Source organism: Tenrec ecaudatus, chromosome 6 (genome assembly GCF_050624435.1).
Source record: "Tenrec ecaudatus isolate mTenEca1 chromosome 6, mTenEca1.hap1, whole genome shotgun sequence".
NCBI classification, from domain to species: domain Eukaryota; kingdom Metazoa; phylum Chordata; class Mammalia; order Afrosoricida; family Tenrecidae; genus Tenrec; species Tenrec ecaudatus.
This window is the reverse complement of record NC_134535.1, coordinates 62,520,877-62,546,562: the sequence shown is the minus strand read 5'-3', so window position 1 is coordinate 62,546,562 and position 25,686 is coordinate 62,520,877. Positions and strand designations below refer to the sequence as shown.

At 42.7% G+C, this 25,686-nt stretch overlaps 1 protein-coding gene across 1 annotated transcript; it reads right to left on the bottom strand.

The window, feature by feature from the left end:
• Positions 1 to 2,782: 2,782 nt before the first annotated feature.
• IL26 (interleukin 26) lies at positions 2,783 to 20,592 on the bottom strand. Its single transcript, XM_075553231.1, has 5 exons — positions 20,422 to 20,592; positions 20,296 to 20,352; positions 19,975 to 20,109; positions 2,961 to 3,026; positions 2,783 to 2,872 (listed from the first exon to the last, which is right to left on the bottom strand). The coding sequence occupies exons 1-5, from the start codon at positions 20,590 to 20,592 to the stop codon at positions 2,783 to 2,785; spliced, it is 519 nt and encodes a 172-aa protein (XP_075409346.1).
• Between the last annotated feature and the right edge of the window lie 5,094 nt (positions 20,593 to 25,686).

Here is a 25,686-nt window from a genome sequence, read left to right as displayed (position 1 = left end):
CACCAGCACATGAATGAATATTGGGAATTTTGAGTTGACGGTGACGTTTAAGTTCTTTTGTTAAGGATAGAATTCTGTTCCCTCAAAATGCAAGGGTGAATTTAAAAGTATCGCTAGTGGGTTTCCAGTTCATTCATGCGCATCTGATTCCATACAAGACATGTTCAAAGGTGTGTGTGTGGTAAGTGCTTGGTTGGAGAGTAGTCCTTTGTTATATCCCTGTTGGTTTCCTTAAGGGACCTTCAAAAAAGAAGTCCAGAAGGTTATGGCAACAGTTTTTTTTTTTAATCATTCCAAAGGAGCAATCTTGATAGATTTTCTTGAAGGACACAGCAGGATCACAGGGGCTTGTATAGAAGAACTTTTAAGAAAACTGCACTCGTGAGAGAAAAGCCAGGAAAGTTGCTCTGCGATATGACTTTGTTTCCGTCATGACAACGCATCTGATCCCTTGGACAGTAGGAAGGGCTGTCCTCTGGTGATTTCATTGGGAAGCTACCCCAGCTGTGCTATGCTCCTGGTCTTATGCCCTCGGTTTCCTGTGGCTCCCCAAACTCAAAGAAAAGTTAAAGCAACACAAGCCGAGCCCCTCTGGGACCGAGCTGCCTTGTGGAGGAGGTGGAGATCAGAGTATGGCATTCTTTGAGGAAGCGCTAGAGAGATGGAACTGTGTGGTCTGAGGTGGAGAAGATGTCAGGAAACTACCGCTTTATGCTTTAAAATTTTTGTGCAGTCATGTTTTCTATTATTATTTTTGTGACCATACTTTTCCGTTTGCTCTCTTGTGTGCTCAGTTCCTCACCTCAGGATGTGATCCCGTTTGGAAATATGGGTTTTCTTTTCTTGAATAATATGGTGTTGCATATAGGGAGCCTCAACACCTAATCCTGTTGAGGCTATAAAAGAACTGGAAGAGAAAGAAACACTGACAAAGGCACAGGACAAACTCTGAGGACAGCAAGGATTCCTTGAAGACATCAGTGACGACATGAGACGCTCAGAAGGAATCAACGTGCTCAAGGGAGCCGTTGAGTCCAGACTGTGAGGAAATAAATGTCTGCTCTTTAAAACCACGAGTTCATTAAAACACCTATATTGCTCTTAACTAAGGATCACAACCTTTAGACTCTTCTGAGCAAAGCAAATAATTTGAAAAACAAACACCAATCAAACATGTTGCATCCAACCACCTCCGAAATTGGGGTAGGCAAGAGGAATTTGATCCCTAAGGGCCAAGGTCCATATAATAAATATTTCTTTGTTGACTGGCAAGTAACTTTTTGGCAGTCCCTCTGATGTCTACTAAGCCTAAGTAAAGGGGCACCTTTGTGGAATGATTTGTAACCAAGACTAGAGACATTGGCTGTGGAAGTTCACAGTCAAACTGAGCTATGAGGGCTGCTTGCTCCTTGAAAAGCCCAGCTTTCAAAAAAAGGAGGGAAGGGGAGAAGAGAAGGTCCCATCTCCTCTCTAGTCCATGTCAGAGTCAAGGACAGGTTCATGATTCCCCAGATCCTAAACATTCCTAAAGTTTCCTAAACATTCCCCCAGGAAGAAAGCTGATTGGGACGTCCTGTGTTTAGAGCACAGGATGACGGTCTTCTCTCTCACCATTGTCAATCCCCTACTGCCCACTGTACCACACCCTTCTTGGGTTTGGTCTACTAATGAGATGCCCAATAGAAATAATATGTGTGGGTTAATGTAGAATGCAAAATGTACAATGCAAAAAGAAGGGGAACAAGCGAGGAACAAAGAAGTGAATTGGGATTACGGAGTAATAATCCCAAGTGGATTGACTCGGCAGACAGAGCTCTTGTGGGTAAATAATGACCTTGGGACTGAAAAGAAGAATTGAGTCGTGAGAGAGTGAAGAGCAGACGAGGGCCCAGGGAAATTCAGTGAAGACATTTCGGAAGTAATGGGACACTTATCATAGTGCTGAATGTGGCTGGGTGCTAGGACACACTGCCCCAAACTGCATGAACCCGACGAAACAGAGTCCGTTGAAAGGAATGCAGCCTTCTTCCCATGTCGCTCATTCTACTAAAGCTCTAGGCAGGACGGCGTGTTTAGTGTGGTGGAATCTGAGCTGGATTTAGACATTTATTCCCATTCTTTCCACTTTCTTAATTGCACACAGAAGAAGCATTATCATGCTTCAGCGTCGTTTCAACCTGGGTTACTTGTGGTCTTTGTGGCTTGAGTTCTCACACAAAGACATTCCCAGTAAATCATTCAAAGCACTCAGTTGGCTTGTGTTGCCTCTCGAATCTGACCCGGTTGGTGTGCATTGCACGCAATGAAATTCTAGCACACCGTCAAGAAAGCGACATCCAGGAGACAAGAAACACAGTTCATTTAATTGAGATTAATGCCTGCTGAGAGCTAGGTTTGTATGGGGTGTACTCTACAATCGTCAAACCTTTAAGTAGACAATCATCCCCCATCCACTTATATATCGCAATAGCATTTTCTTATATATCATAAATCTATTGATTTCCCTTTACAACTATCATGTCAGCTAATTCAAAGGATACACTTATAAATTAAATTCATACAATGTACTGATGGATAACAAAATATGTTCAGGATGAAAACATTCCTTAAAAATACAAATAATGTATTTGCTAGTGATAATTTACCTATTTCCAGAGCAAGATTACATACAATTCCCCTAGGCTATTCTGAATCATTTTACTTTCTGTAAGTACTCTGTATAGAAGTTTTAAAGAGAAATACACTGTTAAAAAAATCTATTTCTGGTGGTTCTCACAGCATTTCAAGATACAATGCTCTCCAGGAAGTTTTTGATCCAGGAAAGAAGGATATCCACTTCACTGATGGCTTTGTAGAATCCTTTTGTTCCAATCTGCAGATAAAGTACAAATATAAATGCAGAGATTGCCCATATTTTTAATTTCAATTTTTTTCAAATTGTCTTTTTTTAGAATACTTACTCCATAAAATATTTTTTTGATTCTGGTAATGGATTTCATCTCCTTAGCAGATGAAGGACAGGAAATCTAAGAGATCAACAGTAAATATAATAAATGATGGAAAGATACCAGTGATAGTCATTCTTCAATCCAATGAGTATTTATTGAGCATGTACTATGTGCTGATAAATAAGTGATACATGATCTTTGCCCTCACAGAGTTTACAGCCTTATAGAAGAGGAAAATGTTAAGTAAGGAAACACAATAAAATCAGAAATCATAATAAAGCTATGCTTATAATGTACAAGACTCTATGATTTCTATGGACAACCTACTTCTAGTTGGGTAGATATGGATGGTTTCTTGAAAGAATGGCATTGAAAATGAGACTTCCAAAATCAGAAGACAGCGATATGAGAAAGGGATGATACACAGGGCAGAGTAGTTAAAGGAGAGCCAGGTAGCAAAGGCCCCGAGGCAGGAAAAAGCTTTCCAAACTGAGAGTCAGAAGGAGTGACTCCATAGATGCTGGAGTTGCGTCATAAGTGTAGGGAATGAATTTTTTGAAGCATCAGAGAATGACAAGAATAAATTCACTTTTTGAAAATTTAAACAGATTGCTATATTCAATACACAGGGTCACAAGTAAGTGCAAGTTACCAAAAGAACGCACCCAGGGACTGAATTTGGTTTTAAAATTAGGAGAAGGGGCCATCTGGTGTCTTGAGAAACTGGCTCATCGCCTGGTTGGGGAAACTCTTAGTCTCCGTTGTGGAAATGAATGTGCAAGCTCTTTCTGGTCATAGGAGTCCTTGGGTGGAATAAATGGTTAAACACTCAGTTGCCGAAGGCCGGCAATCCAAACGCACCCGGGGACATCTTGGAAGATAAGCCTGGCAAATTGCCTGCAAAATGCCAGGTCCTTGAAAGCTTTATGAAGCCGTTCTATTCTGTACACATGGGGTCCTCATGGGCTGGAACCTGGCGGCACCTACCAGCCACTGTGCATCAAAATTGCTGACAAGTCAGGCAGGAAGTAGTTAGCTAGCATCCATCCTCCTCTACTCTCCTATATGTTTTGCATTCAGAAAAATAAAGAGAAGGAAAGAGAACATAAGACTGGCTGATTGGTCTACTTAGTGTTTACTGGTATCTAACTAAGTACTGAGGAAAAGGGGGGGGGAGGGATTGTGTAGGTCAATTCTTCTCAATTTGTAAATGAGGGAACCTAGTCCCAGATGTTAAGCCTTTTACCCAAGACACCACAAGAGGCCTATCCTAAGTACAAAATAGCATAGGGGCACATAAAGACACAAAGAAAGAAATAACACTTAGAAGATAACACTCACGAAACCGAAGCAGCTGAAAGAGCAAACCCACTGCTGTCCAGTCTATTTGGTTCATACTGGTCCTATGGCATAGACCTGCTCTCTAGGGTTCCCAAGGCTGTAAACCCTTACAGGAACAAAAAACCCCATCTTTCTCCCTCAGTAGGATGGTGAGTTTGAACTGCTGACCTTGCAGTTAGCAGCCCAATGAGTAACTATTTACAACTCCTTCCTGTTAATGAGGGGCGTAGTGGTTAGAGATGGCTGTGAGCAGTTCCAAGCCACCAGGACCCCCTAGTGAGACAGACTGTGTGTTCTACTCCGGTAAACAGTGACAGGCTCAGAAACCCACAGGGGGTCACTATGAGTCAGCATTGACGTGATGGCAGCAAGTTTGCTTTGGTTTTTCCTATTAAAATTATTGGCGTCCCTAGGTGTTATAAATGAGTAAAAGCTTGAATCCACCCAGAAGCACCCCAGAGGAAAGGCCTGGTGGTCCGCTTCTGGAAAACCGGACCTTCAAAGCCCTCCGCAGCATATTCTACTCTGACACCCACAGAGTGGCCATGAGTCAGAATCAGCTCAACTGCTGTGGGTTTGAATTCACGCTTTGTAGAATGAATGAATGTGACCAAAGGCAGCCAACAGAACGTTTAGGTCAGGAAACAGGAGATAGGAAAGGGTGATCCTGGCTTCTTTTTTTTAATCAAGAAAGAGGGAATTAAGATTGTTATCCCCACCATTGTTGATAATGCTAGTGATAGTGCCTTGGCTCTACCCAATTGGAGACTCCGCCTTTCGGTTAGACTCTACATCAGAAGGAAAAGACATGTCTTATGATAGGGGCTTCCATAATTTGATTCCGTTTGAACCATAAGAAGAGATAAGGGCCCTCCTGTGATAAACCAACAAATCAAACCCATTGCTGTCAAGTTGATTCCAACTCATAGTGACCCCAAATGTCTCTCCCGATGGTCAACTAAGCACTACACTCACAGTTTTCCAGTCAATGCCAACTCACAGCAGCCTGATAGGACAGGGTAGGGCAGTCCCTGTGGGTTTCTGAGACTGTAACTCTATACAGTAGAAAGCCTCATCAGTCTCCTTCGGAGTAGCTGCTAGCTTCTAGCTGCTGACCTTGCAGTGGGCAGACCAATGCATAAGCACTACACTCCCAGGGCTCCTATCTTTGTGAGAGGGGCCCTGAACTAAGAAGAGGAAATTCCAGGGCAGACCAGATGCTGTGGGTCAAAGCAAGTTATGTCACTTTGAGGCAGGACTGAAAAGAGTCCACCAGCCAGTGGTCATGCTTTAGTACAGAGGAATCAGAGAGAGCCCTCCAAAGATCCCTGACCCTCTAGCTGTGCTCTGCATCAGGAATTGGCAAACTTTATTAGACAGTAAATATTTCAGTCTTTGCTGGCCAAAAGGCATAATCAAGGAGTTATGTAAGCACCTGCATACTTAGAAAGAAAGCAAATTCCCTCAATTCTAGAGTTGACCATATTCAAACAATGATCATTATTGTCATCTTTTTTGTAATGCAGAGATACCAATGAAAGGACAGACTTTTTCTTGGGGGATAGCATTTGACTTGATTTAACATTCTCTCTCACCAAATTGACTGCAAATGTTCATCTATAAAAACTATTTTGTAGCTTTGAGCCATACAAAAGCAGGCTTCAGGTTAGATTTGGCTCGTGGTTTGCTGACCACTGGTCTATATGCACACCAAGGCAGTGGATGGCAATGGTCAGGAGCTCCAGTTTGGGAATCAAGCAGCTGTAGGGAGAAAGCTAGGTTTCATCACTTACCAGCTGCGGGCTCTTTGACCAATCACTGGACTCCTCCTAGTCCTCATTTGCTTGATGTGTCAAAATAGTAAAAGTGAACATTCTTACAGATTGTCTTTTTAGGGATCTATGAGATACTACAGATAGTTTAGCATATTGTCTTGCAAATCATAAAATCATTGAATAACCAGTGTTGCCTACTGTTGCTTCTTCTACATATCGAGGACATGAAACAGTAGCTTATATAATTTTGATAAGCTAAAAACGACCCAAGGAAAGTAATCCTCTGAAACACTATCCGATACACATATTTAAATTAGATTGTTGATACCATTTATAGGCAATATTTCTAGGAGCTTACTAAGCGGCAGGACTGTCACATGTTCTCCTCACCATAATAGCCTTATGGTAGTTACATAACTGGTGTTAATTTGAAGATTAAGAGTGTAGGGGTGGAGTCTAGCCTGTCAATAATTGTATAGCCAAAGAGACTTCAGTGTGGGCATGGTTTTCCTCTGAGAATTCTGGGAATTCCTGGATTTCCTCCTTGGAGGCAGGAGTCAGACTCTCTCTCTCTCTCTCTCTCTCTGCTCTCTCCCTGACAAGACACATGGCACTACACTGATAGACCCTGTGCCCTGGGAACTGGGGAAGCCATGTGGAGACCCCTGCCAGTGCTGAGATGCTTACAACCCCACTGGATCCAAAGACTTTCTACCCACTGGATTGTGATTGTGCAGCATTTGGCGTCATTGCATGTGTTTCGTGAGTCTGAAGAGAACTTTATAGATTGGTATTGGACATATGGAGTAATATCAGATTTATGGGCTTAGACTGGATTGGGTTGGGGTGCTTTCTTAATGTACAACTATCCTTTATATAAAACTCTCTCTTATACACATGAGTTTCTATGGATTTGTTTCTCTAGTCTACCCAGACTAACACATGGTTCCAACTAGTGGCATTAACATTCAGTCCCCGAATGCCCAGTTGCACACCTGATGCCTCCCATCCAACCCTGCCTGTGAAGATAAGCTCTGTGTGTTTTTCATGCCATGCTCTCACGGACTCGTGCGACATGGGCTCCTTCTTCCTTTGGAGTCGGCACAGTGTTCTACTCACTCATTCTGGGTGTATGTGAATGCCCAGGAGGTGGGGGGAGGAACTATCTGTATAGTTAATGACCCTAAGTCTCTGTTGATAATAATAGCGTCATTCTTCTGGGTATGAAACACCATATCTCGCAAAGAAATAAAATTACTTCAAAACAACACCAAGCCTATTGCCATGAGGCCACTTCGAACTTGTGGAGATGCTGCTGAGCATTGCAGAACGACTCCCTGTAAGGTCACAGACGTGGGGACGTAGACTGCGACTGCTTTTTCCTGCAGATCAGCTGGTTGGTTCGAACCTCTAACCTTCCAGTTAGCGGCAGAGTGCTTTAACCTCGGTGCCACCAGGGCTCCTGAAATTGCTTCACACATCTGCTATTTTCCTCTTAAGGTTCTCTTTCTTTATACAGTCGCATGGCATAATGCTAGATAACGGCACAAAAGCAGTGGACTAATCTTCAAAGATTCAGTACAACACACGCACAGTTCAGTTCGTGTAGTCAACCTGAGCTCCTAAAGTGATGTATCTAGTCAGCCGGGTCTCTTGGGTCTCTGCTCCTGCACGCCAAAGCTTACTTCCGCAAGGCCGCCAAGAGCCCAGGTGCCTTCCTCCAATCAGCAAGCAGATCCACGCATTTCTCCCCAGGCACGTGTTTCAGATGCCGGTCTCTTAGTCCCTGCCTAGGCCATCAGAAAAGGAGTGATCCCACTCCGGGCGGCCAGAGGCTCCCCTTTTCCGAGCACACAGCCCAAAGACCCCATCATCCAGGAAACACCCTTTCCTGGAGTGGCTGCCCTGAGCCAGGCCCTCTGCTGGGCACCAAAGAGAAAACAACGAGCGAAACTCATTCAACAAACTCACTGCCACGTGTGCAGACTGGAGGGACTAGAGAAATCCCATCCCACCCGCCCCCGTTCCCGGAGAAGCTGCTGACCTTGCAATTAAGCAGCCCGACACGTGACCACCACGCCAGCCACCACAAGAGTGCCGTTAAATAAAGTCCATGTAAAGAGGACATTTTGCAGCAAGGAAGAGCAACATTACCCAAACTCGCTGCCAGCCCACGCCGGGACGCCAATTCCTGGCGCTGATCCCATAGGACAGACAGCCCCGTTTCACCCGCGGCACCACCTTTAGACCGAGAATGAAATATAACTCTCCAATATGCTCCAGTTCCAATTGGCTGCTAAAGTCCTCCAAACGAATGCTTTCTAAAACTGGATGCAGCCGTCGATCAGAATAAGGGTGTGTGTGTGTGTGTGTGTGTGTGTGTGTGTGCGCGCTTTTGTTTTTGTTTTGGGGTGTGTGTGTGGTGGAGCGAGTTAGCTGTCAATGAAAATCTTGGTATGAGTATAGCTAAAATTCTTTCTTTCTCTTCAGTGAGAAATAGATGTCCTTTCAATTGCTCCAGACAATATGAACAGACATCAAAAGGTCAGGACTTCACATTAGAATGCTCTACCTTTAAACTCTACTTAAATAAGATTAAAAGTTGCCTTTAGAGCAAAGGGCCATTTATTTGGGCACAAGACAAACATTCCCAAATTATATCATATATAATTAATAAATTGTACTACAGAGCACAGAGAAAGCTCACACGCATTCTATAACTTCTCTGTCTCTTGTCTCTCATTAGACCAGTGGTTCTCAACCTTCTAATGCCAGGACTCTTTCATACAGTTCCTCATACTGTGGTGACCCCCAACCATAAAATTATTTCCATTGTTACATCATCACTGGAATTTTACTACTGTTGTAAATCATCATGTAACTATCTGATAAGCAGGATGTATTTTCATTGTTACAAATTGAACATAATTAAGGCATAGTGATTAATCACAAAAACCATATGTGATTATATATTGTGAAATATTTATTTTTAATGACAAATAAATGAAATTTTGTCTAGAAGCATGGTGTAGCATGGGTAACAGTCTTCACACCAGGTACTTGTATGTGGGCATATCTGCATGTGGGCGGACCCGCCTGGAGACACATAGAGGAGCGGTGTCTCTGTTCCTAAGACCATCATGAATAGGTGTTTTCCAATGGTCTTAGGCAACTCCTGTGAAAGGAGACTGAGAACAGGTGCAGTAGACGAAAGAAGGAGGTCTATGTTTCCTATTAAACGACCCCTCATCCCCTATAATCTTATTTTAAATCAAAGAGGAAAAGCCACACATCATTGTGAATCAACTTGGATGCCAACTTCAAATGCCTTTATGTTCTTCTTTCCCAAGTCCAGTACATGTAATTTAGGAGGGTTTTTCTCTCCCTCTTTTAAAACTTGTATAAGAAACATCTTTGGAACTGGTCCATAATTATGATTCTTTCTGGTTCTTAAAGGAGCCTTGAAAGAGTATTCAGCACATACTCAAAACTCAGTCACTGCCATCAAATCAATACCGACTCTTAGAGACCCTGCGGACAGAGTAGAACAGAACTGCCCCTGTAAGTTTCTGAGAAGGTAACTCTTTACAGGAGTACAAAGCTGCCTTTCTTCCACGGAGTGGCTAGTGGTTTCAAACAGCTGACCTGGCAAGTAGCAGCCCAATGGATAACCACTATGCCACCAGGGTTCCTCTGATCCACTAAAAACTATGTTTAATAATTGTTTTGAATCTTGCCCTGGGCAATACTGATCATTATACCTTTGCTAAAATAGCTCAGATGAACAAATAATGGGTACAAACCACACTTTGTGTCACTTTCCTACTGCATTATAAAGATCGTGTAGATGTGCACTGTGTATGACAGCTTGATCAGAAATGGAAAATCCTTCTCCATCAATAATTCTAATGACAGGAGAAAATGGGTCAACGTGGAGCACACGTGCTGCAGTGCCTCAGAGAACAAGCTGCTGTCGCCTCACAACGCATGACCTCGAATCTTCTCTGCAAAAGGGTTCCAGCCTATTACTGACAGAGCATCCATGCAGTCAGTCCCCATCCCAAGCCAAACCCACCGTTGTCAAGTCAATTCCCGCTCAGAGCGACACTCTCGACCAGAGTAGAACTGCCTGCCCGCATACGTTTTCCAAAGCGGACAGTCTTTCCAGTCTTCCTCCTGCGGGATGACTGGTACGTTCAAAGCGCTGATGTTCTGGCCAGCAGTTGGACCCTTTAACACAGTACCAATAAGGTTCCTTTCCCACAGTCAACATGAGAGGGTAAAACCACTTTTATTTTACCCAGCTAAAAGCCTAACTCCACACTGTAAGCAGCTCTTTCCCTTTTTAAAAAAGAGTTTATTTTACTGGTTACAGTACTTAATACTCTGGTTATAACCTCAGTTTCCTCCAACTTTTCCCCCTAAAATACAAATATTAGATAAAGGATTAGGTTAGCACCTAACTTCATTGAGTTGTGTTGTATGACAGCAGTTGCAATTTTAAGCAAACCTTCTTTAGTAGCTTCTATAGTTTCTTTAGCGGGGATTTACAAATATTGTCTAAGGCACATTTAAAATAACATTGAAAAATGTCCCAGTACAGTCTATTTAGGAAATAAAGACATCTACAAAATGAAGTGTCATTTTGGCAACAATCTAGTCACTAGGACACCGTCATAAAACAAATGAGACCAAACCACTTAGAAGGAGAAGAACAAGGTGAGCGTTACTGGAGGAAAGCACGCCATGGTTGCCGCCGAGTGTGCGTGAAAGGAGGGAAGGATGACTGAACGACTACGCAAGTGTCTCTCTGACGCACAGCGTTCACAGCCAAACATTCGTTATTTTAAAATAAGATGCACTCGACCCAAGCCATGGTATTTTCAATCACCCCATATGCGGGTGACAGTCGGACATTGAATAAAGAAGAGCGAAAAGAATCGATGTATTTGAATTATGATTCTAAGGCAGACTATGGAAAGAATCATGGTCTGCCAAGAGAACAAGCAAATCTGTCTTGGAAGAACTACAACCAGAATGCTCCTTAGAAGCAAGGATTGTCCCACATACCTCTGGAGGACCTACTGTCGGAAAAGACCAGTTCCTGGAGAAGGACACCCTGCTTGCTACAGCAGAAAGGCAGTAGAAAAGAGGAAGACCCTTGACCAGGTAGATTGATGGGACCTAACCGAAGATCAGCTGTGAGGGTAGCACAGGACCAGGCAGTTGGTCGTTCTGTTGGGCATGAGGTTGCTGTGGCTTGGAACCAACTCGATGGCGCCTCACCACACTACAGCAATCGTAGAGGGAGAAACAGAAAGAAGGGGGGTGGGGGAGAAAGTCTTTAGATATCTTGAATACAGACAAGTATTACAGTAGGATGACTTCATTGTAGATTTATTTTAATTCTCAGTCTAAGTATCACTTATCAGAGTAAATCCTTAGAATTTAACGCATGAAGGAAATTTCTAATACAATGATAGCGCTAAGCACCATAATTTTGACAGACAGGTTATATATCATTAAACATGAGATGATTTTGCCAGCAAAGATTGCATAATAGAATTACAGAACATATTTACCAGGATTAAAGCCAATTACTCACAAATGATGTCTGTTCTTTAAAGTACTGCTGTAAACTACACACACGTTACAGTGGTAATGCCAACATTAGCACTAAAAAGGCATGTGACTGGTTTAATAAAACCACTCTGCTTTGAAAATTCCTGGGAAAACATAATTAGAAAAAAGTCAGTGTTCTAAGGATGAAAAGTAGCAATACACTAAAGAATTTTCATACTAGACACCCCTCTAGACACTGACACAACTGCACAGTCATGGACAATGATATGAAACAAAAATATCTAAATGTGCAACTATTGTTTCTCAACATATTCTCCGCCTCTGTCTGTACATTTCCACAGACAGTGTGTCCACGTCTCTAGCCCTTCCCGTAAAGACTTCTGTGCTCTCCAGTTGACACCGGCTCAAAACAGTGCTTGGGGCATCCTCTAGGGACTCAAGCCATGTTCCTTTCAATGGTCTTGAAATCTGGGAAACAAAAGGAAGTCTAAGGGAGTGAGATGAGAACTGGAGGGCTGAGGGGGTAAGTTCCCAACAAAATCTGCCAAATGTGTAGAAGCATTGTTAGGATCGAAAAAAAAAGTTCCTTGGTACAATATTCCTAGACATTTTTTTCACCGATGCCATTTTCAATTTTTAAATGTCTTAGTATTAAATCCCTTTGCTCATCCTGTGTTTTTCTAGAAAATTTAGCTTTGGGGATCCAAAAAGCAATTGCAAAAAACTTCTGACCTTATCTCTCTGCCTTCGATTTAATTGGCCCAGCAGATCCCCTTGGAAGCCATTGGTTTTCTCTGACTTCAGTTTTAAGGACATTGGGAAGGCATAAAGTATCTCTGTTGACATTTTGAGTTACTTGTTGTGTTGCTAACCACAAGCTCAGCAGTTGCAATCCACCAGCCTCTGCAGGAGAAAGGCGTGGCTCTCTACGCCCATCAATGGTCACAGCCTCTGAAACCAACAGAGGCAATTCTGTCCTGCCCTCTAGGGTCACTACAAATCAGAACCCACTAGGTGGCAGAGAGAAAGCAAGAGTAAGACAAGTGTATAACTAGAGAAAGTGTCTTCGACCATCCATTGATCTCAGAGACATCAAGCATCCTTTGACTGGAACAAAGCGTGGGCATGTATGAACTGGTGCGCTAATCATGTGGCTTCTTTACTTACCCTTGTATGACTTTATGTAATTCCACCAAGCGCTCCAAGATGACATTAGTATGGTTCTTGTTTATAAGTAAGAAATTGAAGCTCAAGGACATCATCAGTAAGTGCTAGAGCTGAAGTTGAATTTTTCTGCACTATCAAGAGAAGTCCTGGTGTTGTAGTGGTTATGCATTGGGCTGCTAACCAGAAGGTCAGCAGTTTGAAACCACCAGCCACTCCATGAGAGAAAGATGGGACTTGCTACTCTTGTAAAGAGTTGCAGTCTCAGAGCCTCACGGAGGAAGTTCTACTCTTTCCTATAGTGTGGTTAAGTGTTGACTTTGACCTAATGACAGAGAGTAGTAGTAGTATTGAGCTCTGTCAGACTTCTAACTTCCAAAACTAGTATAGAACCAGAACTTAAAAACGCATTTTTTTTCCATTTCACAGGTAACCAAAGAGTAAGAAAGTAGGGGCCTCTAATCCTGTTTTTTTGCTTTATTAACTCAACCACTAGAAATTTAAAAAAATAAATCAACATTTAAATGACAGGACTAAATAATAAGCAAGGTCCAAAATTTATATGCTAGTTGCAACTGATGGTACAAGTTATCAAAACCACAGTAAGCAATGGAGACACAAATATCCTATTTGTCAATTCAACCAGACTCTAAGGTTAATTATATACAATTAACAGGAAAAAAATATGTCTTTGGAACCACCAGTTACCATTCAGACTCTAAAAATGTTAATTAAAGAAATGTTAGTATCTGGAAAACTAATGGGTTTTCTGTTATCTTTCAAGCTTAAACTCTAGCAAGTAGGCACAGTTACTTTATGAATTCCAAATAAGCAACTGTCTGGGGATATTTGAGTTCTATAAGAATCTGAATACCTTTTTCCTGCCTAGGCCAACTTTCCAAACAGCATAGTTAGCAAAGGTTATAAAAGTAAACAAAAATATTTTTCTTTAAATAATCACACTAAATCACGCCAACTGAAAAGTAAAACACAGCAGTTTGTTCAAGGCTGCAAAATGCTGCCGAGAACATCATAAAAATATAAACTATAGTCTGGGGTCTTGAAAGCTTGAAGGTAAACAACTGGCCATCTAGCTCAGAAGCAACAAAGCCCACATGGAAGAAGCACACCAGCCTGTGATCATGAGGCGCTGAAAGAAACAGTTATCAGGCATCAAAGAACAAAAAATCATATCATTGTGTGCTCATCTCCATGATACAATCGCTGAAGACAACTGGGTGCATAAGCAAATGTGGCGAAGAAAGATGATAGAGCCCGGCTATCAAAAGATATAGCATCTGGGGTCTTAAAAGCTTGAAGGTAAACAAGCAGCCATCTAGCTCAGAAGCAACAAAGCCCACATGTCAAAAGTATCAGACATCATCAGAACAAAAAAATATTACCATAATGAATGAGGGGGGGGTGAGTGCGGAGTGGAGACCCAAAATCCATTTGTAGGCTACTGGATATCCCCTTACAGAAGGGTCTCGGGAGGAGATGAGCCAGTCAGGGTGTGATGTAGCAACAATGAAAACTACAACTTTCCTCTAGTTCCTAAGTACTTTCTCCCTCCCACTATCATGATCTCAATTCTACCTTGCAAGTCTGGCTAGACCAGAGGATATAAACTGTTACAGATAGCAACTGGAAACACAGGGAATGCAGGACGGATGATCCCTTCAGGACCAGTGGTATGAGTGGTGATACTGGGAAGGTAGACGGAGGGTGGGGTGGAGAGTGGGAACCGATTACAAGGATCTGCAGGTGACCTCCTCCCTGGGGGATAGCAACAGAAAAGTGGGTGAAGGGAGATGTCGGACAGGTCCAGATATGACAAAACAATAATCTATAAATTATCAAGAGTTCATGAAGGAAGGGAGAGCCAGGACGGAGGGGAAAAAATGAGGACCTGATGCCAGGGGCTTAAGTGGAGAGCAAATATTTTGAGAATAATGAGGGCAATGAATGTACAAATGTGCATTACACAATTGATGTATGTATGGATTGTGATAAGAGTTGTATGACCCCATAATAAAACAATTTTTAAAAATAGAGGCTATATATTATGTGCCTCTTGGCATGTGTTCAAGGTCAAAGATGTCACTAAGGGGCTCCTGACCCAAGCCATGCCATTTTCAATCACTTCATATGCACATAAAATATAGATAATGAATACAAAAGCCTAAGAAGACTGGATGCGTTTGAATTATGGTGTTGGTGAAGAACATGGAAAGTATCATGGGCTACTTCTGTCTTTGAAAATGTACAGCCAGGATGCTCACATGCTTTAGACATGTAGGAGACACAAGTCCCTGAAAAAGAATATCATGATGGCTAGAGAGTCAACAAAAAAAAAAGAGGAAGACCCTCCATAAGAAGAATTAAGACAGTGGGCGCAACGGTGAGTTCAAGGATAACAATTGTGAGGATGGGCCAGGACCAGCAGTGGTTCATAGTTCAACTCAACAACAACCAACAACAAACAAACTTAAATGCAGGATCTGAATGGATCAAACTATTTGGAAGTCATTTCAATGGATCCCAGAGCAAAGCTCACAACTATTTCTAAGAATACTAAAATCCCAGCATACAGCAAGCTAAAATTCACAAGGTCTGACACAACAATATAGAATATAAATAGAGTAACAGAGGGCCCATAACAGAGAAAAATCAAGTAATTGAAACCAGTGTATGAATATTAGCAAGAACACAGAAAAGTCCCTAGAATTATGTTCTCTATGACCTTTAAGTACAAAAGCTATTGAACATGATAAATAGAGAAATGGAAAATATGAGTGGACCTCAAAAAGCTCATGAAAAAATCAATTATATATTTTTTATTTCACTTACACAAACTTTTTGAAGGCCCTTCACATTTAAAAAATTCACACTTAATATATAAATAGAACTTTCTCAACTCAGAATCTCTGCCAGGGCATCAAGGCTGACTCATAGTGATCCTGCAGGACAAGACAGAACTGTCCCCTGTGAGTTCCTGAGTCTGTGACTGTTTATGGGAGTAGGAGGCCCCCTTTCCTCCCGCAGGACCAGGGGCTTCCAACTGCTGCCCTTGCAGATTGCAGTTCAACACAGAGCCACTCCTGTTCTGAGAATGTGATCGTCCAAAAAGAGGCTGTATGAAAAAGATGAGATTTGGGGCGGGTGGCGGGGAGATCACAGAAGGAAAGAAGATATTTGCAAAACCCTTGCCAATAGAACCGGCATATCTCTCTTGGGGGAAGTCCAACCAGAAGGTATCTGCTAAAGGACTGGTATCCAAACTATATAAAGAACTCTTAAAACTCAACAATAAGATAACCAACAATTTCGCAACAAAGAACAAGAACTCCACAAAAGAAGATACTCAGATGGGAAATAAGCTATGAAAAGATGTTTAACCTCATGCATTACTAGGGAATCGTGAATTAAAAGAACAATGATATTTGCACATTTATGCAAATCAAAACCCAAACTCATTGCCATCGAGCCAATGCTGAGACTCATAGTGACCCTATAGGACAGGGTAAAACTGCCCCTGTGAGTTTCCAAGGCTGTAATGTTTTTCAGGAGTAGAGAGCCTCGTCTTGCTCCTAAAGGGCTCAGTGGTTTCAAACTGCTGACTTTGCCGTTAGCAGCCCACCAAGACTCCGTATACATTTTCTAAATATCTAAAATCCAAAATGTTGACACCAAATGCTGCCCAAAAGTGGAGCTACAGTAAGCCTCCTTCATTGCTGATGGAAAAGCCAAAGGACACAGCCACATGGGAAGGCGTCAGTTTCTTGGCAAGTTGAATGTAGGCTTAGCATAAGATCAAGCAGTCATCCCTCTAGATATTTACCCAAATGAGACAAAAACATATCCTGATCAAAACCTACCCATGTATACGTATAGCAGCTTTGTCAACAATTGCCAAAAGCTAGAAGCAATCTAGATGTCTTTCAATAACTACTCAATGCCATTGAGCACCTTCGGACTCACAGTAACCCAGCAAACTGTGGTACGGCCATGCAATGAGTTCTCATTCAGTGGTTAAAAATAAGTGAGCATTTAAAAAAAGCCATAGAGAAGCCTTACGTACATATTGCTAAGTAAAAATCTGAAAGGAAAAAATAAAAGTATGTAGTATATGAACCCAAGCATACGACATCCTGGGGGAGGCTTGGTGGCATAGTAGTTGGGCGTTGGGCTGCTATCCTCCAGGTCAGCAGTTCCAAACACCACGCACTTTCTACTCCCATGAACAGGAGGAAGATGGGGCTTTCTACTCCCATGAACAGCACCAGTCTGGCAAACTCACGAAGGCTGTTCTCCCGGGTTCCATCGGTGGCTCTGCGTCAGCAGCGATTTGGTGACAGTGAGTTGAAAGGACCTGCTGGAGAAGCCAAACTATGTGGACTATGCAAATGTCAGTCGCGGGATTCCAGAGGATGAGTAAGAAACGGACGGGTGGGTAGAGTGCAGGGTATTTTTAGGCAATGCAACTATTTGGCTCTAAACTATCCTGGAGTATACATGACGTTAGGTGTTTGTCAGCACTAGCACCCAAAGCGAATCCTAAATGAACGGTAGTTAATAGTTATGTGAACTCTTGTCCATAATAACGTATCCATACAGCTCATGAGCTGTAGCCAACATCCTCAGCCAAGGTAAGACCTTAGGCATCAAGGGAGTGGGGTAGATGGGAACTGGGTGCTGTCGGCGCAATTTCCTACATAGGTAAAGCTGCTCTGAAAAGTAGAGTCCTTGTAGAAAAACAGAGTTAGAAGCTCCTCCTCCAAAGCGCCTGGAAAATCTACGTCTCCAAGAAATCAGCCACTGAATTTTGTCGAGTATCTATGCTGACACCCATGGAGTCGCCGGAAGTTGGAATCAACTCAACAGCTATCCGTTTAATTGTGTTCTCTTATATATTGGCCACTTATATGTGGTGTATACATTTATTTTAATTTATAATTAAATTAAATATTGCCTATTGCCTGGTTAGGGGGCTGCGAATGGAGCAGCTAACTAACTGTAAGGCCAATGGCTTGAACCAACCAGTCGCTCGTGGAGAGCAAAACAGGGAAGGGTGCGCCTGTAAAGATTTGTTCTCAGAAACCCAGGGGAGTCTGTTTGGGTTGGACCGGATCTGAGTGAGTGGTGAAGAGGTTGCTCAGTTGGCGTGTTCATATTTGGCCATAAGGGGGAGCCAGTCACTTTGACCAAGTACAGCACCAGCAGAAAGTGCCACACTGTGTCCAAGGAGTGTGGCTCAAGTCCCTTCAAATGTTTCTCAATTGGAAGGTTGAAATCTCTTTGGGCGAGTCGGGGGCGTGAGCGTGGAGACCTGCAAAAGCAAATCAGGGCACCAAGTTTTCCCAGACGGAAGTAGACATTCGAAGTTTTTCATCGGGAACACATGCTTAAGTTTTCTCTTAGCTATTGAAGCCAAAGAGATAGACTGGGTGGGGAATACAGATGTGTATTTGGGGCTTCCATCGTCCAGATACACTGCAATGCACACACTGGGAGTTTTCTCGAGTATAGCCGTTATTAGCAAGCTCACTTGAGAGGACACTAGCTGGATGGCTAATGCGCCGCAGAAGAGGCTCCGAGGACTGTGGCAGAAGGGAAATCGCAGAGACGTTTTTGAAACTCCCCTTGAAGAAGGCTGCAGAGGCTCCCTGTCTTTCAGCGCAGGAAGGTCAGGAGCCCTGGTGATGTAGTGGCTACACATTGGGCTGCCACCTGCAACATCCGCAGTTTGAAACCACCCGTCTCCCTGAGTGAGACGCACAGGGCTTTCTATTATGGTAAACAGTCCCCGTTTGGGAAATTCACTGGGGCAGTTCTACCCTGTCCTATAGGTTGCCATGAGTCCGCGGCACCTTGATAGCAGTGAATGAGTAAGTATTTTCCCTGAGTATCAAATTTTTATGGATCCTCTCCCCTTTAGAGCCTTAGAGAATAAATATTCTGTCTTATTGAGCTAAGCATGTGGACATGAAGGGCAAATGAAATTAAGTCATCACCCAATTTAAATTTAACAGAAGATTCATAACTATCCACTGCAATAATGATATGCCCTTGTAGACTGACCACTCCCCACTGCCTTTGAAACAAATCTGCCCCGTGCCCACGCTCACTCACTCCATCCAGCTGATTCCAACTCAAAGCTCAGGGTTCCGGAGACAGGTAAAATCATTGTGGAAGCAGACAACTCATCTTTCTCCCGAGGACAGACAGGTCCTAACAGCTCCAGGAGCAGCCCACAAAGCAACTGGGAGTCATTTTCTGTGGGGTCTCTGAGACTGACTCTTTTCGGGACAGGAGAGCCTCACATATCTTTCTCCCATAGAACGGTGGGTAGGATGGAACTGCCAAAATTGACAATGATCTAAAAAGCCTCTTTTGTACCGGTAAAGATGTACAGCCTTGGAAATCCTAATGAGAGGTTCTACTCAGCCCTGTAGATTGCTATGCGTCAGAAGCAGTCCAAGGACAATGAGTGTGGGATTGGGGGGCACTCAATGGACTCCCAAGAAGAAAACATCTTAACTTAATTTTTAAAAATCAAACTTCAACTGCCAAGTGTTCAAGTCTCAATGACTGTGATTTTCAAGGTTTCAAGGGTTGAATGTTCTCATCTGTCATGCCAAGAATGACCCCACTTGGCACTATGTGGAAGACATAATCACAGGAAGCTCAAGAGACATATATGGGGCCCAAGAAAAATCTCAGGAAAGATTCACCATCCTCACAGAGGTGGCACAACTAACACGGCCCAGACCCTGGCTTCCCGGCCACCTCTTATACTGCCTCCTTAGCTGCTTTTGTTAATATTGAGTGCTCGTAACTTCTTAGTCAATTCCTCGTTGCTTCTGTGACAACAGCATTACTGTGACTTCAAATAATTTACTATTGAAGAAGATCTACCTCCTTTTTTTTTAACCCAAGACTGTGCCTTTAAGGGCTATCACTGTAGGATGCTTAAAAACAAACAAGGAAAAAAATCTAAAAGCTTTCATTATGGAACTTTTAAAAGGAAAGAAATTAATAGACAGGATAATATCAGTCACACAATTAATGCCCACGATATATTTGTTAAATAAATGGATGCATTACTTGGAGAGCATGGAATGAGGGAACGTGATGGTACGTATCTGGCTGCCCATACTTACGCAGTGACTCCACTTCTGCTTAAGACCGTGGAAGTCTTGCACAAAGTGCTTCTCCTTGTAAACCTGTAGCTGGTGGTGGCCAAAGACATCTTCCATGAAGAAGAACAGAAGCTGTTCTTGAAATCTGCAATTTTTCTATCAATAAAGTATACGATATTCATTGCACACGGTAAACTATCAATGGTTTTATTTTAATTTTTGAACATCACTGACATATCCCCCTGATTACATCTAAAGGGCCATCTGGAAAATTTAAAAGGCAGGGAACAGTCATTAAGCAAGTAGAAAAGTGAGAGGTAAGAAAAAGACTCTCTGACTTACCATGAACAGCTTTTTGGTTTTCTTTTTCAAGTGTCTTATATTTTTGATGTGGTCTTCCTACAAGAGAACAATGGGAAATAGATTTGTCCAGGAGTGTAAGTGGTCTCAGGAGTGGCTGATGCTTACTGGAATGGTTGTTTTGAGCCCCGCCGCCCTGGTGGAGAGGCTGTCCACAGCCTGGATCAGAGTGCCCTTTGAGCAGCAACGTTTGCTGAAGGAAATTGACTTGTGCTTGGCAAGGGCAAGAGACAGAGTGACAAACAACAGCCCAGACCTCAAAGGGCAATTCACCCACATTTCTCTCCACCCTGCTCTGGGCTTCTGCCACTAACGGTAGCCAGAGAGCTATTGGTGTCAGTTAGATGAGAGGATAACCTACTTATTTTAACCCTCAGAGCCACCTCTTCAATGATGCTGTGGAAGATAACAGACAGTTACATAGAAGAAGATCATGTTGGTTGCTCTATTTTTTAGCGCTTTGCTTTATAATAAAAATTTTAAAAATAGCTGACCACATCATCTGTGACCTGAAGTAAGAGCTTAAATTTAATGGTGAGGTTGAACTCCTATCAACTCCCATTTTTTGTGTAAATAGCATCCAGCCATGTAAGGATTTATTCTGTACAAGTGAATAATTCAGGTGTTGCGATATGTAGTGAGCCTACACTGGTCCAATATCCCATTCTCTATCGTGTTTTAAAAATTAGTACCACAGGCTAATTAATAACACTATTAATGGAAAGATCTAGGCTCCAGGAGATGATTCTATAAGATTCTCTACCATAAACCAACAAGGAGATCTCTAAGGGGACCAAGGGCAGATAAAAACCATAGATGCAGGAGCTCACACTGAATCCCAGCTCTAATTCAAGAACAATCAGTTCTTACAACATGGCCCTGCTTGATCCACGCCTTCCTGAAGGAAGCACAGAATACAGGGGTGCTACGGCAAAGTGTGGTGAAGAAATCAGATGGTGCCCAGCTATCAGATAGACTAGCATCTGGGGTTCTACAGACTTGTTTATAAACAAGCAGCCATCTAAGTGAGATGTCAACTAAGTCCACAGGGAAGAAGCACATCCAACATGTTACCAAAAAATTATAAATCAGATCATCCAAAACCAAAAGTGGGAATAGTATCAGAGTTTGCATGATAGGCAGAAGGCTATGGATGACAGTGGAAGCCCAAGACACATTTGCAAATTCTACACAGGACATAAGCCTCCGGTGACTTCCCTTTCTCCATAAGTGAGAAATGGAAATAAACTGGTTACCAAACAGAGAGCATTGGAGAGATGCCGATAGGAGATCAAAATTGCAAACCAGACTTGAATGGTTAAAACCTTGTCACTTGATTCCCCGACTCTGATAGACTTAGGACCTGACCTGATTTTCTGGGGTTTTTTTCCAAGTTGGGGTTTATCTCTGATGTGTTTTGTCATTGTGGGTAGACCTTACGAATGTGTGTTATATGTTTTTGTGTTTTTCAGTATGGGAAACCCAGGATTGATGAACCTCTAGAGACAACAAGTAGAATTAGGGTCCCTGGGGGGTGCAGTGTGAGGAAGGGGCTCTGTAAACAAGAGCTGATATCAAAGAGTTCGAGAAGGACGAAGCTGTTTTGCAGCTGATCAAAGTAGCGATTGGACAATACTGCAGGATGTGATTGAACTATGGAATGCTATGATGTCTATAATGATTCCAAATAAGTTGTTTTTAGCAAAAATATCAGTACTTCTGTTGCACATCACAATACGTTTCGTTATTTTAGCAGTCATGGCACACCAGGCCAATGAGAGATTCAGCTCTTTAGGAGGCTATGTATCTATTTTTTAATTCTCATGTGAAAAATTCCCCTCCTCTAACCAGAATATAGGGGGGAAAAACTTAACCAAGTAGAATAAGGGGTTGCCCTCTGTATCCTGCTCATAACTCCAAATGATCTTATCCCTTGCCAAGTCCCTCTTCTGGCTCCACCCCCCACCCCACCCCTATCAATAACTGTTTCTTAAGGACCCATCAGTGACAAAAACAAAACTGTCTAGGTACCAGGTAGCCACCAGTGTGGATTTCTCATGAACTCTCAGGCTCAATATTGTTCCACCTTTTCCTTTGGTAATGAGTATGGTTTATTCCAGGTCTCAGACTCAGCCTGAGAGGTGGACATAGTACGGAAGCCGAGATAAGTCCTTACAGCACAGCATGAATTGCATGATATGGTAACCAGGGCAAGTCAATACTGAGACTCTGACTGTGAGTAAGAGACTCGTGGAGACTGCGTACACTGAGTTCCAGTAGGATAGCCCAAGTGTAAGTACTAGATCAAGGGAGCAGGACCAGCCAAGGAGAAAGAAAGGAAGTATAAGGTGAAGGAAGATCAATAGCTTCTGAGGTGCTTACTGATCTTTCAAAAAGCAAATGGGCCTCTTGAAAGACCGCAAGCTTTTTCCACAGAAGTATGTCTTCTGGTCTGAAAGTATGTCTTCTGGTCTGGTTTGATGGAGGACAGGAGGACACGCCCATCAAAGGATATGAGGATGACCCCCAAAGAGCTCTAGCAGAGCACAGCTGCTGGGAGTGCAGGATGACGTTCACTGCAATGGAAACAAAAGGAGTTGGTGTGGTTTTTTAATCATTTTATTGGGGGCGCATACAACTCTTATCAATCCATACATACATCAGTTGTGCAAAGCACATTTGTACATTCATTGCCCTTATCATTCTCAAAACATTTGCTCTTTACTTAAGCCCTTGGCATCAGCTCCTCATTTCCCCCTCCTTCCCCCTCCCCTTCCCTCATGAACCTTTGATAATTTATAAATTATTATTTTGTCATAGCTTACACTATCCAACGTCTCCCTTCTGTTGTCCATCCATCAGGGAAGAGGTTATATATAGATCCTCATAATCGGTTCCCCCTTTTCATTCCCCTCTCCCTCCACCCTCCCGGTATCGCCACTCTCAGCATGGGTCCTGAAGGGATCATTTGTCCTAGATTCCCTGTGTTTCCAGTTCCTATCTGTTCCAGTGTACCTCCTCTTGTTAGCCAGGTTTGTAAGGTAGAATTGGGATCATGATAGTGGGGTTGGGTGTGGGGCGAGGAAGCATTTAGGAACTAGAGGAAAGTTGTATGTTTCATGGTTGCTACACTGCACCCTAATTGTACCAAGGGCTCAAACAGAAAGAAAATGTTTAGAAAATGATGGCAACATATGTACGAAGGTGTCTGATACAATTGATGTACGGATTGTTATAAGAGCTGTAAGAGCCCCCAATAAAATAATTTTAAAATACAAAAAAAAAGGAGTTGTTTTGAGCTGGGAGTGGTGCAAAGGACATTTGAACTGGAAAATGAATAAGCAAGAGGTATTTGAGCAGATGGATCTTGGTACTGTATTCGAAATTCCTTGGGGGGAAAAAAGAATGTGAACACCAGTAATCGAAAGCTCAGATGCTTTCAGAGGGCGTGGAATTGACACAAAGAGCTTGAGTGGGTGTTTCAAGACAATTGGAGCTGTATTGCCACCAACCCAAGAGTTTCTAATTCTACAGCCTTGAATACACTGTTCTGTGGATGAAATAAAAGGACCTCCAGGAGCCACACGCAGGGGGAACAGCCCATCTTATGTAAGTGAACAAAACATGTGCAACTCAAATTGTTGATATGGATAAGGGAGGTTGATGTGGGTCAACCCATCATTGTTTCATTTTTGTAATTGTCTTCACGATCCTCGAAGCCATCACCACCCAAGGATAACCATGCTTATGGTGGTTTACGGCCAACTCAGAAAAGCTGTGGTCATTCCTTCATGCTCTGAAAAGTATATTGTTGCATTGATCATGGTCATTCTGCACCTTAGTCTGCAGACTTGCTTCCTTGGGGTCTTTTAAACAGTCAAATATGTCCTCAAAGGAAAATAGTGACCAATAGGAAAGACACCCCCAAACACAGGTCCTAAAGTCAGCCCTAACAGGAGTTCCACAAATGTGTCTTCTATTTAGCCTTGTCGTGACCCTCATCAGGCCAGACACAGTTGGCCCTTCCTGGGCACTCACCAGCATGACCATCTTTATTAATGTCGCCATCAGTTCAACTGCACTAGATTGTGTCAGTCTGGGTTGAATAGAGAAACAAATCCAGAGACCCTCATATGTATGTAAGAGAGAACTTTCTATCAAAGAGCAATTGTACATTAAGAAACCATTCCAACTCAATCCAGGTCAAGTCCATAAATCTGATATTATCCCATAGGTCCATTACCAATCGATAAATTCTTCTTCAGACTCAGACAGCATGTACAATGATGCTGAAAGCAGGAAGAAAGTCTTGTGGATCCAGTGACAGTGGAAGCAGCTCAGCGCTGGTGTGCGTCTCCACATGGCTCCTCCAGCTCCAGGGCGCTAGCATAGCTCCATGTGTCTTGTCAGCAGGAAGACAGAGCAGTGTCTGAGCGTATCTGGCTTCCAGTGAGCGATTTCTCTCTGTAAGACCTCTAAATGAGGTCATCAAGCTGCAACATGATCGACAGGCTATACTCCACCTGTTTGCAAGGTGATAGCAGATTATGTAACTACCACATACATGCATGGTTCCACTACAGGTGTTGAGTGTGATTGCTATGCCTCCAGAAAGGTCGCACTATGATTTAACCTTGAAACAAAGGACACTGTGTTTGGAGAAGAGCACAGAACAGCAGAAGGGAGCAAATTGGACAGGACTGCTGCGACTTGCTGTCACATTGGCTCTGATTCCTGGTGACGCCATGTACAACAGAATGAATCATCCAGTTCTATGCCGTCTGTATGATTATTGACATGTTCAAGTTCGCTGTTGTGGTCACTATATATTTTGTTTATCTTCTCGCACTAGGTCAGACAGGGTTTTGTTGTGATCCATAGGCTTTCGTTGATTAATTTTCCAAAGTAGATTTTCAGACTGCTGTTTCTAGGGAGTCTCTGTTGACATTTGCCCACTGTGGATGATCTAAATGGTACTAGAAATGCTGCTAACGTCGCTTCCATCATCACAGCAAAGTGAAGGCAGACACAGACAAACTGATAGACAACAGGTAGTGGAAATTTTGATACTAAAAAAATCAATTTATGTCATTAAAGGAATGTCAAATATTTCATATTTTTGTTTCGTTATATTGTTTTGAGGGTTTTTTCCAAATCATTTTATTAGGAGTTAATACAAATATCATATCACTCCACAGTTCCGTCACATCAAGTGGTGTTGTGCAATTGTTACCACTATCAGTTTCAAAGCATTCTTTTCCTTCCTGCATCCCCTGATGTCGGCTCCCTTTTACTTCCCCAGCCCCCAGCCCCCAGCCCCCAGCCCCCACCACCACAGTATCCTCTCAGAAACCCTTATTCTCCTTGTTGTCC